Source organism: Plectropomus leopardus, chromosome 10 (genome assembly GCF_008729295.1).
Source record: "Plectropomus leopardus isolate mb chromosome 10, YSFRI_Pleo_2.0, whole genome shotgun sequence".
Taxonomy (NCBI): domain Eukaryota; kingdom Metazoa; phylum Chordata; class Actinopteri; order Perciformes; family Serranidae; genus Plectropomus; species Plectropomus leopardus.
In genome coordinates this window covers 17,554,442-17,571,579 of record NC_056472.1, presented here as the reverse complement: position 1 = coordinate 17,571,579, position 17,138 = coordinate 17,554,442, and the positions used below count along the sequence as shown (strand labels likewise).

General features: G+C 38.3%; 2 protein-coding genes across 3 annotated transcripts; both read right to left on the bottom strand.

Moving 5' to 3' along the window:
* Window positions 1-380: 380 nt before the first annotated feature.
* LOC121948905 (retinol dehydrogenase 7-like) lies at window positions 381-3,621 on the bottom strand. The gene is made up of 6 exons (XM_042494441.1): window positions 3,569-3,621; window positions 2,462-2,524; window positions 1,727-2,057; window positions 1,177-1,435; window positions 821-984; window positions 381-741 (listed from the first exon to the last, which is right to left on the bottom strand). The coding sequence occupies exons 1-6, from the start codon at window positions 3,569-3,571 to the stop codon at window positions 512-514; spliced, it is 1,050 nt and encodes a 349-aa protein (XP_042350375.1). The 5' UTR covers window positions 3,572-3,621; the 3' UTR covers window positions 381-511.
* Window positions 3,622-7,519: 3,898 nt separating this feature from the next.
* LOC121948818 (retinol dehydrogenase 7-like) lies at window positions 7,520-14,941 on the bottom strand. 2 transcript variants are annotated; one of them, XM_042494300.1, is made up of 5 exons: window positions 14,854-14,941; window positions 11,787-12,122; window positions 10,235-10,493; window positions 9,979-10,157; window positions 7,520-7,969 (listed from the first exon to the last, which is right to left on the bottom strand). In XM_042494300.1, the coding sequence occupies exons 2-5, from the start codon at window positions 12,097-12,099 to the stop codon at window positions 7,740-7,742; spliced, it is 981 nt and encodes a 326-aa protein (XP_042350234.1). In that variant the 5' UTR covers window positions 12,100-12,122; window positions 14,854-14,941; the 3' UTR covers window positions 7,520-7,739. The 2 variants fall into 2 exon arrangements, with proteins under 2 accessions (XP_042350234.1, XP_042350235.1); XM_042494301.1 differs by having other exon boundaries at window positions 9,979-10,142.
* Between the last annotated feature and the right edge of the window lie 2,197 nt (window positions 14,942-17,138).

Here is a 17,138-nt window from a genome sequence, read left to right as displayed (position 1 = left end):
ATTAAAATGTCTTTAAATTACATATAATCCCTCTCCCCCACTAAACCCAAAAATCTTTGAATATGCAGATATTCATATTCAGATGACACATTTGTAGAGTTTAATAAGCTTTCTCCTTATGCCTTTTAATGTTGTTTGGCCACCTTTTACCACATGGCTCAAGGCTGACACCCAAAAAAGGAGGCTACTCACCTGTGCCAATTCTTGTGGTCATGTTTTCAATGTACAGTATGTTTATCTTTGCAGTGAAGCTGCTGATAGAAATGATTGCAGATGCAGACGAAACACGGTGAATACATTTTACAGAATGATTTATTTTGTATCACAGTGAGGACAAATAAAAACTGTCACTGGGATCATCTACAACATGCCTATATAGATTAAATTCCTGCTGATGAGACATCAATGAATAAACCTCTTATTTTGTAACACAGTCTTAACACTCCTCATAATCTTGTTATAATAAATCTTGTTCATCACTTTTAGAAAAATACCACTCATATTTTTCAGTTTAGTAGCTGTTTCTTTGATCCTTAAGTGCAGGAAGAAGCCCAAGGACAATAAAGTCCGACACAAATGACGGGAGGTAGGACAGGGGGATCCAAAACAACTTGGCATCCCAGCCTGCACCGTAACGTGTGCGTGGGAAACGAGCTGTCAGTGCGAGCTCCATACACCTGGTCACCTTAGAGAGATCTGGACTGCACAAGATGGCCATGGACAACCCCTGAGCTTTCAAATCTGACAAGGGGAACAGCAGAGGAGTCATTCAGAGGAGTATTTATTTGACGCTATTTGTTGCTGAATATCATCAACTCACATTCATCAAAATATGCGTCTCCATAGGAGTCTTTGACATCTTGAGGGAGGCGGGTCCACAGCCTCCTCAGGTCAGCTTCAATACCATCCAGGCTGGTAACAGCTGTCTTGAAGAAACCAGGCTCGATGATGCTCACTTGTATGCCAAAGGGCCGCATGTCCCTCCTGTGCACAAGCAGAAGATTATGTTTCCTACGTGCAGCTGGAGAGCTTTTTATTGAGTTTTTTTACTTTGAAAATAGCCTTACATCATGTCAATACTGAAAAACTTTTAGTCTTTTGCAAATGAGAATGTTTAAAGGCAACTAGCTATGCTGAAGTACAATATTTCTATTTCATGCTGCTTCTTCCCACTACCTGAGGCTGTCGGAGAAGGCCTCCACTCCCCATTTGGACAGGCAGTATCCTCCACCAGTCATAGACAGTCTGCCCATAATACTGGCCACATTAACCACCCTGCCTTGGGACTTTTTCAGCAGGGGCAGAAACTGGATTGTCACGTCAATGAGGCCTATCAGATTCACATCCAAAACCTTCTTGAAGTCCTCCAACTGCATCCATTCTGTTGGACCGATGGGTATCGACCTGCCGGCATTATTCACCAGACCCCACAGACCTGCAGAGGAAAGAGGCAGGAACATTACAAGCAGATATTGAAGTTTTGGATTTTTCTGTACTTCAGATTCATGTTTGAGAAATGTTAATGTGTCCTTGGTGTTACAAAATGCAGACTATATGAGGTAAGTATCTTCTCCCTACTCTTTAAAAAAAAAAAACATGTTAAACATCAGTAGGAGGATGATGAGTTGATGATGGGATGGTCCAGGTTGCCTTTATCTCTCCCAGTGCCTCACTGTGACTGGCACCCTATCAGTGTGTACCCCCTGCCGCTGTCCGCCCGCCTCACCTCGCTCTCCGACCTCTTTGCTCACAAACTCCACCGCTCTCCTGATGCTGGTACTGTCTGTAACATCCAGCAGGAGGGTCTTCAGTCTGGAGGAGGTCGCTGCTGCCAAATCTGCTGCTCCTCTCTCTGTGAGACATGCAGCTATGACGTGGAAGCCTTTTCCATCCAGCTGCCGAGCCAGCAGATTCCCGAAGCCGCTGTCACAGCCTGTGATGAACACATGCTTCTGGTTGAAGCCATCAACCTTGTAGGAATCTCTGATGTACCAGCGGATGCTAGCGAGAGCAGCCAGAAGTAAAACACAGGATAAGGCCGGGTGTGACAGGATTACCTAAAACACACAATCCACTGATTTAACTTCATGCCTTTATGTAGCTGTGACCAACAGCTCTATTTCTCACTTTCTGTTTGGTCGGTCTACAAATAAATTTGCCCATCCTTTGCTGGCCACCTCTTTTAACCCTAGGAGGGTGAAATTTTGCATGGAGGTCTAGTGTGTGTGTGCATAAATGTATGTGGTTGCAGCTAATGCAAATTTGCAGTTGTTTCTTCCAAATATTTCCAACACATTCCATGTAAAAAGTAAATACAAATGGTGGAAATAGAAATAAATGTTTATGCATGGATGGGTGGATGGATGGATGGATGGATGGATGGATGGATGGATGGATGCGTGGATGGATGCGTGGATGGATATTTATGCAATTATTGCAAACAACAAAAAAGTCTCCTTACCTCCAATAAATATGTTGTCAGACTGTCGGTTGACTCCTGTTTGGAGAAACTTGACATGTATTTCTGCAGTTCAAAACATGTAAGATCGCACACACAGAAGTATGGCAGATTAACACTGAAATACACCATGTCCATCTATTTGGCAACAACATGTGCCATATTAACATTATTAAATAATAACTTTCAATTCCACTCTGCCCTCATTAACCCTTATTCTTATTGAGAATAAGATAAGAAAACCTGCCTTCCACAGAGGCCTCAAAAGGCCCCATAATCATTGCGAGTAAGTAAAAGAAACTTAACCTCCCAGTTTAACTTGAACAAATCCCCCTTCACATGATCCTCTTTCAGACACATAGGTCAAAATGTGCTTGGTGCATATTCAGAATAATAAATGTGTTTAACCACAGATAATATCTGCTTCAGCACCACCTAGTGTGTTAATATGGCCATGGCAGTATAGATTATATAATATTTTACCTAAAAGCGGGGTTTGTATGTCTACTTTGAAAATATATATATTTTTAACTATAATAGAGTAAATTCAAAGCCTTCATATCAACAGATTGATTGTGAATTCCTTCCACAATAACACCATAACATAATAATGTTAATAATGTATGATGCACCAAAAGAGGTACTGAGTCTAAATAAAATCAGCTTGGTTTCACCTATTTGAGAGAAATGTGATTATACAAAATCTTAATTACAAAAGAGTTGCATTCATCCACACACATAGATCTGGTGTGATTGTTGAAGTATCTGAATCTAGAATCTAGAAAATATTTTTTTTGGTTGTTTGTTTATGGCGAACTGATCCTTTAATGCAATTATTTTCACTACAGCCACCAGATGGCATCAGATCTCATTCAGCTGGTTTGTGTAAAAGTAATAAATAGTTCAGTTAGTCAACTGCTGTCAAGTGTCCGTTCCTTAATTTTCAGTCAAATAAATAAAAAATAATAATAATTATATTATTAACTGAAGAATGATAATTACATTATATTGAATAATAATTATATTTAATATCCTGATTCCATCTGGATGCTCTTACACTAATATACATTATTATTTTGTGATAAATGTAAAATAATAAAGCAAACATACCATGGCTACAGCTCTTTGGATGAAGATGAAGACAATGACATGCTATATCTCAAAGTATTTATTTAAAAAAACATACCGGTAGGATGGCTTGCAGGAGGCTGAACTTCACACACCCTGAAACTACACCGGCTATCTCGACTACGGACCAATCACAGTCAAGCATTGTTCAGCATCCAATAGGGATTTTTTTTTTTTTTAATCTCATAGGCAAGGCAAGTTTATTTATACAGCACATTCAGCAGCAAGGAAATTCAAAGTGCTTTACATAAAATATCAAAAAGATTGAGATAAAGTGCAAAAGAAACACAAAAGGAAGGGACATCTAAATACTGTTGAAAAGGGTATTTAATGATCCAAAAGAATAGTTAACAAAAACAAACTTAAAGAGAATAAAACAGGTTTAAAATGCAAGAGTAAACACTGAAAGAAACTGATTATTGTTTGATTTATAAAAAGGCAAACAGAACTGTGAGTTGCCACAGACGGCAGTTTTCTGGGAGTTTGTTTCAAATATGTGGTGCATAAAAACTTGACGCTGATTCTCCATGTTTAGGCTCGGCTTTAGAAACACAGAGCAGACCTGTACCAGAGGGTTGAGGCCTGGATGGTTCATAATGTTGCAGTACTTTGGCCCTAAACCATACAGTGTATTATACACCAACAGTACTACATTGAAATTAATTCTTTGGCAGACAGGAAGCCAGTGAAAGGCTGCACACCAAATCAGGCGTTGCAGGAATAAGCTTCAGGGGTGTGTGGCAGTATGGGAGTGTCCCTAAATGACCCATCTCTGGGCGAGTGGAGGATGGAGACAAAGACAATCTCTCCATCTCAGCAACTGATAATTTATCTTCAGAAAGTTTGTTTATGTGGGCTTACAAGTTGTGTAGAATTCCTTTTGATTATCATTACTGCTGTATCTTTACAAAAGACAGGTTAACACACACAAACAAAGCAAGTGCTCTCTTTTTTTGTGGGGTTGTACACCCAAGCTGTTAATATGTGCTTTATGTCTTTTACTCACTATAATATTTAACCACAGAATCAGATTATATGTCTTGTTCCCCTGGACTGCAGGCTTCTCCCCTGACCCCCTGCGGCCCCACCGCTGCAGTTTAGATGCAGTACCCATATACAAATGAATGGAAATAGTGGCATTTCATTTCAATGCCGGATTTGGTGTGAGTTCAGCTTAAAGGACTCAGGTTGACTGATTTGATCCGCTCTATGGATCTTCGTGAGAACTAGAGCAACAGCATTGTGAATCAGCAACAACTGTCGAATAGATTTCTCTAGACCTGTAAAGACATCGTTACAGTAGTTGATTGTGATAGTAGGCTGACGTTTAATTGTTTTAATGTGTCTATTAAAATTCAGGGCTGAGTCTTTGACTATACCAAGATTTCTGGTTTGGTCTGTGGTCTTTAACATTACTGATACTCCAGACTGGTGGTTATATGGGTACACTTCCATTTACTGGCAAAGATTTTAAACTCTATGTTTGCACTAGCAAATATGTCTGCTAGTCTCTGGCTGCTCTCAGTATATGCATCACAGCAGAAGCTGCTCTGCTTGTCGGGCTCGACATACCTGTTATATGTTTACTGTGATTACATAGTTCTCATTGTTTCAGATCAGTAGCAGCTGTTTGCCATGGTCTAATCCTGTGGTTTATCACAGGCTCTTTAGTTCTGGAAGGACTCTGTTTGCGACTGGTGGGGCACTTTCGAACAATCTTCTTGATCTGATGGCTCATCCTGGACCAAAATACGGCTTGCATAATGGACTCAAGTGTCTTGTGGTCACTCTCTTCAAGGACATACGTAGACAAATAGGTTTGCTTCCAAACAAAATGGCATAAAATCTGAGCATAGCTGACTTCACTGTGAGTTAGCACTTTAGATGCATGACTAATAAGCTTGGCCTCTTGTAGTAGTACTACGCCTAGCCTGTACTTGGACGCATGGACTTACAGCCAGAGCTCTCTGTTGGAGTGAAAATACAGTATGTTAGGGCTGGACCTGGCTCTGCTGTGATTAGCCCTTTCATTTTTCTGAATCCTGCATCATGTTTAGCACTCCATTTGAATTCACTGGACTCTTTTAACAGGTGTGACGGTGCCCAAAGTTGCCAAACTCAGTGGCACAGATTGTGCTCTTCCACGGGTTGAGTTTAACTCCTCGCTCTCTAGTGAGCAGCAGAATTGCAGGGAGGCTGTGTTGTGTTCTTCACTGTTTCTGCCATAGATTAGGACATTGTCGCTGTGACTCCCTGTAGACCTTCATAAGTCTCATCCACTTTCATTGAAACTTGTCTTGGGCAGATTTCACCTCAAATGGTAGGCAGAGAAATATGATCTCTCCTAACACAATGTTGAATTTTGTCAACTTGGATGACTCCTCTGTGAGTTTTATTGCCCAGTAGCATGACCTTGCATCTTTGATTCTGAGGTAGCAGGCCCCTGCCAATTTAGGTATGATATTTTCAAGGGTAGGTAGAGAGTATTGCGTTCATTTAATGACATTGTACATATTTTTGTGGTTGAGACACACTCTCAGCTTGCTTGTGTGTTGCCTTTCTGCTGCTGTCGTTGAACTGCCCCTTTCACTGGTTTCAGTGGCTTTCACAATGATCTGTTATTATTCCATGTTCAGGAGCTTATCTTTTAGGCAGTTATGCAAGACTAGGGAAATGCTCCTCTGTGGCTGGACCACAGGTATGGCCTTAGGGTCTATGTGAACTGCACATTCACCAAGTAACAGTCCTATTCCTGTGAAGACATCAGCAAACTCATCCATAATTGGTACCTCAGATTTGCCGGCTATGCACAATATGAGTTTAATAAGTCCAAAGTATAGACATGCAAAATTGTTCAATTTGTTGCATATCTTGCACTGCCATCCTTTGGCTAGGCAGCTGTCTTTTACTCCACTATCTTGTTCCAATAGACACTAGCCACATGCTTTTTGTCTTCATCTGTCCATCTGTAAGATGTTATCTGGGTTTCTTTTTTTCCTGTCGTGGCACGCTTTACAAGCTGCATTCTTTGACAGCAGCAAATCGATGTCAGGAATAGTCTCTGCTCATATGGTCTAGTGTTGCCACCAGCTTAAGTTTTAGGTTGTTTTTCTGTTGTGTCATGAGACCTCACAACTTCTGATTTATCTAAAAATTAGTCTGGAACCAACATGCAGTAACTTCTCTGTCACACTAGGTGAGTGAATCTCAAAGAACACACAGTCTCTTATCATCTCTTCACTGTTAGCAGAATTACATTCTTTCACAAGCAGTCCATATCTGTCACAAACAGGGCTCGCTTACTCCATGTACTTTTTAGTGGAAAATACGATTAATTTTATTAATATTTTATTCAATGCATAACAATAACAACGGCAGATGGACTTACAATTTACCCAAAAGGTAAAGGTAAAATGATTTGGATGAGTTTTGAGCAGATTCTTTACTATGAATATCGCATCAAAGATTAATTTTCCTGATATTTTCAGAGAACTTTTTATATGATTCTCTGTCTGCATTATATATATATATATATATATATATATATATATATATATATATATATATATACATAACAATCAAACATACTTAACAGGCTTTTTTTGCAAAAACAATCTATGTCTATGTAAGTTTTTTTTCAAATCCCTTAAGATTGAAAAAGCCTAACAGACAACACCATCACTACATGAGCCCTTGTTTTGATGACTGCATTTCACGTTTACCTCAAATGCAAAAACACACCTCAGCCTAAAGGCCACAGACTGTTCTGTGTATTTAATATTGAAGGGATATCATCATCAAAAATCTAAGAGTGGGTTTAATCAGAGGCAGATGAGCCAAAGTCCATCAGGAACGAAATAAATGTTGAGTAAGTTGTGACACTGTGTTCAAACTCATCGTGACTCAAGTAAAAGAAGACAAAGCCATTATATGTCATGTGTTTAAGTAGATTTTATAATTAACAGGGCAGATATGATAATACCTGGACTAAAGGAATAATGAAAAGCATAACATGTTTTTTTGGCACACTTTTGTGTATATGATGCTATCAGTGCTGTAATCCTTCATGTACAAACATTTATTGCAGTAAAAGTAAGATCATTGATCTTGCAGTTAGCCCATTTTTTTTATTAAACAAATGATTTGACAGAAGCTAAAGAGAAGATACTTTTGGTGTTACTTCCGGGAGAATTGTACGAAAAATAATATCAGCGATGCAGCTTGGCATATACGACACAGGCAACCAGAAGAACTTTGCGTCCCATCCAGGAGAGTAGCGAGTACGAGGATGAACAGCAGAGATGGCGTGCTCCATGCAGCCAACCACCTTCATCAGGTCGCCGTCTGTTATCATCGCGAACCTTTGATCCAAAATTTTGAGAGCTGAAAGAGAACCATTTCACACATGAACATTTATATACAGGTCTGTAATTAGTAAATATAATATATGATAATTTCAGGACGTTTTTTGGAAAGAGCTGTGTAATTTGGCGCTGATTATTGGTAAAGTCAAGACAAGGTTTATTTATACTCTACAAAATAATGACTCACCACGAAACACTTGTCAGTGTGCAGCTGAAGCAGCAAAATGCTTTATGTCTACATGTGAACATACAGTTTAAGATACATGAAAAATAATGAAAGTATTTTCTCTTAATTTAACACCAAATTACACACAGTTCTTTACCATAGATGAAGCATTACCTATAACTGATGCAGAATCACAATCTTTTATAAACTGTTATACATTATCTTTTAATCAAATGACTTATTCATGATAGAATTGAATGTGCAAGTTTTTTCTGTGCCACCAGTGGGCACCAGATCCTTAGCAAACATGAGAAAGAGTAAGAAAACCAGTAGCATACTTCAGGTTTATTTTTGTCAGCTCAAAAAATATCTCCTAGATCTGACCATTTCTCTCAGTTAAAAAAATATGGAAACTGAAGTGTGTGTTGTGTTGGGTTCACACTCAGAGAATACCAAAAACTCTGGTTTTATGGTTCTGAACTTTTACTCGTGCAACTAGTGGGAAAATATACACGAGTAACAGTCGTCTCATGACTAATTACACAGCCTATTCCCTGGAAGCGAGCTGAGCCGGCCCTGTGACATCATCAACAGGTCTAATGACAGACTGATAACATTACACCACAGTGTGTACAGTATGACAAGGGCAAACTGCAAAAACCCTTCAACAAAACTTTCAAACGAAATGATCATGAGGATCTGTGGGTGATGTTTACAATGTTTACTGACAAAAAAGTTAAAGGATGCAAGACTAATGCAGTGAAACAGAACAGGGTTCGATCAGATTCAATTAGCAATTATTATTTAATGTTTATATAAGGCCTTTTATGCTTTTCTAACCACCCTGAGTGCCAGGACCTGGTTTCTTTTACACCAGAGTTTTTGGGTTAAAGTTAAGTTTTAGCATCGAGTTAGAATTCACAGAATTTAAGTAAATGTCCTTTAAGAGCGGCATTCAGTGGCGCCATTAACTGGAATGATTTTTCATACACAATCTTGACACAAATACACTTCAACTGTCTAATTGTTTGTTAGTACTCAAAAGTCTCATAGCAGAGATGCTTTGGATACTTGTGTCTGCACTATTATTTCCTTTCAAAATCATTTGTGCATTCATTACCTCCAATCTTTACTGCTATAATTACAGATGTGACGGCTGGTATTGTTTTCACCATATCAGCGTGTCAGTGTCATCATGACAAAATGTGGTCCTGGTGACACTTAATGAACAAGGAACTACTATAGAGGCTGTGTTGTTTATTTTGGCACGTGTTTATAGGTGTGTCTGTGGAGAGATTTTTGTCACGCTATAACTTTGCAACTGTGCAAGACTCAGTCACAAAACTTTAAAAGTGTATAGTTTAGATCACAATGAAATTTGAAGATGGGTGTCTAAGAAGGGCACCAGACATTATTAGGAAGTAGAGACATAAGCCATTGCCCCCCAATATTTTACTACCTATAGCTGGTAGGCTAATTTGATTGTTTTATTACCTTACTGAATTCATAACCTTGTTTAAATAAAAAAAAAAGGTACATAAAAGAAGTTCCTCATAAAGACTGTTGACATGTGGTATTAAATTAAGTGCAGCACTTCTAAATTTTCCCTAAGAGCATTCAACACAGCAATCAAAGTTATTAAACTATTAAAAATTTTTCTTCTCTTTGTAAATAAATGAATAAATGAATAGACAAAAGTCTCAGTATTGACCAAAAGGGGAAGATCATGGATCATTTTTTGGGAGATGGGCACCATTTGACAAATTCATCTTTTCTATGTTTATGAATAGTTTTTTATAAGTGTTGAGTTATAGCAATCAAAAAGTTAAGTATTATTTACTAACAATGGTGGAGTAACTCACAATCTTCCAAGAAATCAGGTCCATAGTCATCCTTCACATCCTGGGGTAATCTGTCCCAGAGCCTACGCAGGGTATTGTTCATTAACCCTGTATCGGTCACATTTGTTTTGAAGAGGCCTGGCTCAATGCATGCAACCTTTATTCCAAATGGTGCCGTATTTATACTGAAACACAAGAGACTTTCGCTGTAAATCAAGAATACACTCATGAGAATAAAAAAGTATGTGCAGCATGAAATGGTTGCGCCTTTTCTCACCGCAAACTGTCGTTGAAGGCCTCCACTCCGTACTTGGACACACAGTATGGGCCGCCGAATGGGGTGATTCGCCCAAATACGCTGGCGACGTTCACCACTCTGCCTCTGGCCTTCTTGATGAGAGGGAGGACGCTCAGTGTTACGTCGATTACACCGCACAGATTGACAGCTAGCATGCTCTTGTAGTCGTCTATGGTGAGCCAGTCAGTGGGACCAGACGGCTGACCGACTCCAGCATTGTTTACCAGGGCCCACAGACCTGGAGCAACACAACAGGATAATAAACACAACAATGCATTACACTCGTACAAAAATAATCCCTCTCCATTATCGTGTTTGCCTAAAAGTGTATGGCGATGTCTCCATCTGCAGAGACTCAGTTCTCTGCTTGTATTTTCTTTTTTTGTGGTGTTTGGGACATTTCTACATGATAACGTTTGGGCAGTGTTTGCAGCCCTCGGCAGATAACAGTGCGCAGAGTGTGAGGGCAGGAATCTATGAAAATGTAGTGACAAGAGGCTGTGTTCACAAACATTGTAAGAATCGCTCAGAGAGCTTCTAAAATTTAAAAAAAAATAAATAAATGTTGTAATTTAGAAGCTCTAAAAGTTAAAAGTCCTAGCATAGTGAGGGTGTGCTTGTGACAACCAATCACACCTTTGAAAAGACTGCATCATACCTTGCGACATGTTCAACCACACCTTCTCACTAAAGTTAAAGTTTCTGTCCCTTACTTGCTCAGAGTTGCACTGAGAATTTTCCCAAATCAGTTCTAAACTAGGACTCCTTGCTAGAATATTTTTTGGCAAAAATTAGGAGCTCTCTGAGAGTGTTCTCAGAATAATTGTGCATACGGTCACTGACGTCTCCACTGGTTGCCAGACAAACAATCTTGGAATCCATCAGCTAAAAAAAAAAAAAAGGGGGGGGGGGCTCAATGAAAGATTCAGATTATTAGTCGCAGTCCCCTGAGTCAACTGATTCTTCAGGTTGAGCAGTCTTTTTTTGGCAGTCAGTGTGCGGTGTACTTTTGGGCACATTTTAATCCCCAAATTTAGCTGTAGAGTGAGCACTTCTCAATTTCACGTTGCTCTCAGTTTCAGGCAGCTGCGAACCCAGACCCAAAGTGAGTCTGAGTGAGACAGAGGAAGCTGCCTGGAGGAAGAGAAGCTTTGTATGGACAGGCTCTGAGATGACATTATCTTCTGCGTCTGCTGGTAAATTGAAAGCAACGTAATACTTTACAGTCTCTGGCTTTTGTTTGATATCTAGCGTTGCCAAAACATGTTGCACATTTCCGATTCATCATCATTGTAGTTAGCACAGATTAACTCTGTCACCCTGAACGTCCCCGCTGAACCCCATTCAAATCCTCAAACTTTTTATGGAACAAAAAGGAACAAATTATTGTGTTGAACAGCTAAATCTGATTCAACTGACATTTAAAAAGTTAAATAGTTGTCAGAATGTGGCCGATGGGTTCCAAAAATGCATATCCTGAGATTAACATAATACCTTTTGATAAACAAACATTTAAATGAGGCCCACTCACCCTTCTGACCAACCAGAGTCTGGATAAGAGCTGCTGCTTTGCTGACACTCTCTGAGTCGGTGACATCCAGGTGAACAGTCGTCAGCCTGTCGGAGGTGATCTTCTTCAGCTCATCCTCACCTTTCTCAGTGTAACAACCTGCAATCACACTAAAGCCCAGCGTGTCCAGGTGTCTCACGAGGAGATGACCAAACCCGGTGTCACAGCCAGTGATGTAGACATATTTGTCTTCCTTGTTGGTGACTCTTTCTTTTTCCTTGTACCAGCGATAGGCGAGCCAATAAGCCAGCAGTCCGAGGATATACAAGTACATTATTTCCAGAGATGAATGGTTTCCTAAAAACCATATTGTCAGTTAGGTAAAGAAATAACTCGCAACGACACCATATCGATTTATAATGTTATACTGGCTCCAAAAGAAGTAAATGTTCTAGGGTTGCAAGATAATAGTTTTTTTGCCAATATAAAACAACTAATTTAGCCGATAATCGATGTTGATATTGATGTATCCACTTTTTTATCCCTAACTAGTTTAAGTGATCATCATATCTCTTTTATTGTGGAATTAACATCACATTATGCACACTCTCTTCACGATGGTCCGCCAGTAGATGGAGACAACAAATTAAATGCTTTTCAATGTATGCAATATTCATTCTTTGTGAAAAATGAGAAAAATACTTCAATTTAGGGTTGATGTTTTTTGTACATGTTCACTTTATCCATTAAAATAAATAAAAACATTGTGTGTGATATTGGCAGAAATCAGCATGTTGGCTGATACAGACATATTTCATTTCTAAGCCAATATCGGCCAATACAAATTATGTGCTATTTATAAAATTGCATCCCTTAAATGTTTTATTTTTTAGTTTTTTGGAGCTCAGTTGGACTTCAAGTTCTCTGGAGAATTTTAACATTTAGTTGGTAAAAACAATCTCAACACCAGACCTATGTAGCTGCTTTTCTGGTCCTTTTGATTGCAACACACAAAGGAGTTTGCCTGGCTGTTAACACAGTCTGAGATTTTCATCTACATGTTTAGGTCGACATGGATGAGAAATCCTAAAAGCAGTTAGATCAAATAAAAGAATCTAACATCTTAAATTCCTTGACATCTGAGCAAACTTCATCAATAGATAAAGATTGTGTGATATGATTAAAAGTTCCAGAGCAGCGACTCAGTGACCCTTAAATTGAACTTACATAGTGAACCTAAATTACTATTTCAGTCCTACAGTAGTTTCCAATATATCTCAAAACAAACAACCACTACAGTGGCTGAATTTAATTCTGCTGTGGAAAGTTTAAACATGTAACTCAGACATGATGAAACCTGTTTGTCTGGCTTTAGGAATGACTCTTGGTTTGATTCACTATGGAGGCACCTTTTTGTACGGATGCCAAGATCCTTAAGAGGGGTGAACATGTAGATCAGAGGCATATAACGATCCAAAGAGTGGTATGCTGCTCGTTCCCCATCAGTGCCAATTTTGTTTGCACACTCTGTGCGAGCGTCTGATGAGGGTGATGCTGGCACATACCGTCATTGGGCATGATGACTTTTAAAGTCCCTGATAACCTCTGTAGTCTCATTTAACCTCTTGTTAGCAACCACCTTATTTAAGACTCATAAATGCATTAAAATCCACAAGTGGGTTATTTTCCTGACATATTTTATGTCTTAGAATGAAACATGAAAATCTCTTGATCTTGTCTTTACCACAGATGTTATTTAAGGCATTTAACAAAAACAAAACAGAAAAAAACCCAGTGACTTCAAAACAAGACAGCCAGAAGACAACTAATTTCCAGGTTTCTCCATATTCTTCATCATGGCCAAAGGAATTTAACTTAAAACAACTTAAAGGAGTGAGTGCATATTATTCTTGGCCAAATAGCTGGCTGCCACATTAAAACACTAATAATCATGATCTATAGACAACAGAGTAGCCCTGTGCCCCTCTTTTGAAATATTTTTTCATGCCTATGTTCTGTGCAAAAAAAAGAAATGTATAGGTCCAGTGTGTAGGATTAAGAGGCATGTATATTTGCGAATACATTTGGTATAGGGTCGCAGGATGAGGCCTGCCCAGGACATAAGCTGTCCCTCGCCCAGTGTCAGCTGGGATAAACTGTAGACTGCCTTTTATGTTATTGTTGAATCACTATTGTCTCACTAACCTTTTTTCAAAATGTCTGATCCAATTTTCAATAAATATCAGGTGTTTAATCAACATCAATTGAAGGAGGTTTTTCTATTTTCTTTTATCTGGGCTTTGACTCAATGAATCTTGAAATATTAATGGATTATATGTTACATTATGTGTTGCAAAGTCATTTTCTGTCAGTTGACTATTCAATTAATCAACCGATCTTTGAACTCTATAATAATAATTTTTAAAAAAGCCAAAACATTACACGTAAAGGTCAGTGCAAGACTTAACTTACACTTAACATATTGGCCAGATGAACACCGGCTGAATGTTGAATATAATGCATATGAGGGCTGATTATTTTCTCGATTAATAGGATAAGTATTTATCATAATACTGTGGAAAAAGCCCTTTACATTAGCCTATTTGCCCCTGACAGACAGTTTAAAGTCAAGTCTTGTCTCCTAAAAGTTACTTTTATTTACAACTAACTTGAAACAGCAATCAAAACAATGAAATCACACCCCCCCCAAAATTCTTTTATGCCTAACACTTCAATCTGACAGTCAGGTCACAAACCCTCCATCACCCCAAAAACACACACCTGTGTCTCCACTAAACAAATGTAGCATTTAACTAACTAAAAGAAAAAATTAATCTGATTATAATCCAGGCACTGTCACATAAGTACAACCCAATTTAGTGATATAAAAACGTAACTTCTAAGAGGCAGGGGTTTTTTTTTTTTTTTTTTTTGTATCTTAAACAATATTCATTAATTATTTTCTCGCGCCATAATTTCAAATGCTAGATGATAACATGGATGGACGGAGAGTCCATATTATCCATATGATTCTACTTTTAGGTTTTACTTTACATTTCTTTAAAGAATACAAAAGAGCGAAACTGACCTGTTTTTGACTCAGTGTCGCACTGAGGAGCCGCCGGACGGGATTTGTCAGGACAGAAAACGAGACGGTGGTAATGACAAGGCTTTTAAAAACAATGTTTCCTTCTGCTTATATGCGTAACTTCCGGGAAACTGTCCTCCGACAACCTTTTTTTCAGGGTAAGAGCAGGTTAAGATCTCTGGTTATGATGTGTTAAGAGAGACATCTGCTGGAGGCTGCATGATAATGGCAGATAGATCTGTAGCTCATATGTGCATTTATACGTTTGTATATATTCATTGCAGGCATTGACACATATTCATGTTTTTGTAGAATATATTTGTTATGTGTTTTAACTTAAAAGAATAATTCTCTGTATTCAATTCAATTCAATTTGCTCTATTGGCATGACTGTTTGTAAAACAATATTGCCAAAGCCTCAGATACAATTAAATGGTGATATAATTAAATGCAAATAAATAAATAAATAAATAAATAATGATATTCAAATAAACAGCAATTGGATAAAAAAATAGATGCACAAATAAAAAGAGCAAGAACATTTTGAGTTTTTGTATGTGTGTGTTTATGTTAAAAAAAATCTACTGCTTTCCCAGCTAGCATGTAACACTCCCACAACATTTGCTTACATTGCAGTAATGTTTAAAAAAAATTAAATGTAATGTTCAAAGAGCGTTTTAAGGATTTTTATTATTTCAAATAATGTTCCTGTAAGGTTAAATGCTAACTAAGACGTAACGTTTTAACTGCAACATTCTGAGGATGTTTAGTTGATGTTGAGAAGTGACAGATGTTGTTATATAAAGCATTGCCACAATGTTACATGAGAACAAAGGAAGAACATTTTCAAAGCAAAATTCAGAAAATGTTTTCAGGATGTTATTGAGGCCTGAAATTACAGAACATTTTTTATTTAATGTTCCTGTAATGTGAAATGATAACGAAAAAACCCAAACATATTTAACATTTTGATGATGTTTACAGAGAATGTAAAGTTACTAACTTTAAGAAGAACATTCCAGGAACTGAAAGAAAACTTGCCTCTGAAAATGTTATTAAAATGCTGCATTTACCATTACCATTATCAGAACATTTTTAGAACCAAAAGTTGCTAACTGGGTTGAACAGTCGTCAGTAAGATCACCTGACGCACCTGACAGGAGGAGAAATCAAACACACCTGCATGGAAAGGATCCACCTCCCTCAGGTGCAATCACTTTGGTTAATTAGAGGCAATATATGCTGCCCTTCTCTTTATGTTCATCCCTTTGTACAGCAGCTACGATGTGTGTGTGTGTGTGTGTGTGTGTGTGTGTGTGTGTGTGTGTGTGTGTGTGTGTGTGTGTGTGTGTGTGTGTGTGTGTGTGTGTGTGTGTGTGTGTGTGTGTCACACAAGTTTGTTTCCCTTAATACTTTGATTCACCTTGTAACTGCACAACTTTAGTCGATGTCGATGAAAGGCTACTTCTGCTTCTCAACAAACAGTACGAAGTTGATTGAATTTAATTAAAAGGACCTAAGGAGTTTAACATGTTTTCAGTGTTAATGATGATAACAGCTACTAGTTGGCTTTCACAGCAGCAGATATGCAGTCACATACTTCACCTCACCTTCAAGAAAGAATGAATGGACTTCACGAGTCAGACACACCCTCTCTGTCTGTTTGCTTGCAGTGTTTTTCTGTGGTAAATGTCTCTCAGTAACTTGTCCTTACTGTTAGGATGCCAGGTAACCAGGAGACTACAGCAAGTCACTGCGCTCAGCCACAAAATAACAACACACGTAGCCACAACATGTCGTTTTTACACTTTTTGTACAGATACACCGAAGGCCAAAGTATACATATACTTTGATAAACTTGATTTTCTTGACTTTTCTTCACCTATATTTGCATGCAGATGTTCGTGCAGGCTTCTTCATGCAGATAACCATCAAAGTCAGTGTTTATTACTGCATGTCTCTCACCCCCTCCTTCCTGTTGTATTATCAATCACCTGTGTTGTGAATAATAACCGGCTGTAAAGAAGGAGCAAATTCCAAACTCAAGCCCTCCTGTCCTAGCGGGCATTAACCCCCGTACATATGCCTGATTGGCTTTTTAAGTGTGTCTTTATTTCCACTTATAATAAACAAAGTATTTGATATACTCATGCGTTAATACTTAACTATGAAATAAGGAAACTCCACACTGTCGGGCAGTTAAAAAGTTATTAAATAAGGCAAATGGATGATGGAACTTATGAAACACAAAATTCATTTTAGTGTATTTAGAAACTTAAATAAAA

What these genes read in the sequence shown, in the direction of transcription:
- LOC121948905 (XM_042494441.1), bottom strand. An exon ending in CAAAGAGGTCGGAGAGCGAG is followed by an intron (nt 1,436 to 1,726) that starts GTGAGGCGGGCG and finishes TTTCCTCTGCAG; the next exon opens with GTCTGTGGGGTCTGGTGAAT. An exon ending in AGACGCATATTTTGATGAAT is followed by an intron (nt 742 to 820) that starts GTGAGTTGATGA and finishes TCCCCTTGTCAG; the next exon opens with ATTTGAAAGCTCAGGGGTTG.
- LOC121948818 (XM_042494300.1), bottom strand. Translation starts at nt 12,099, where the DNA reads ATGTACTTGTATATCCTCGGACTGCTGGCTTATTGGCTCGCCTATCGC. An exon ending in GACTCTGGTTGGTCAGAAGG is followed by an intron (nt 10,494 to 11,786) that starts GTGAGTGGGCCT and finishes GTGTTGCTCCAG; the next exon opens with GTCTGTGGGCCCTGGTAAAC. An exon ending in GCCTTCAACGACAGTTTGCG is followed by an intron (nt 10,158 to 10,234) that starts GTGAGAAAAGGC and finishes TTACAGCGAAAG; the next exon opens with TCTCTTGTGTTTCAGTATAA.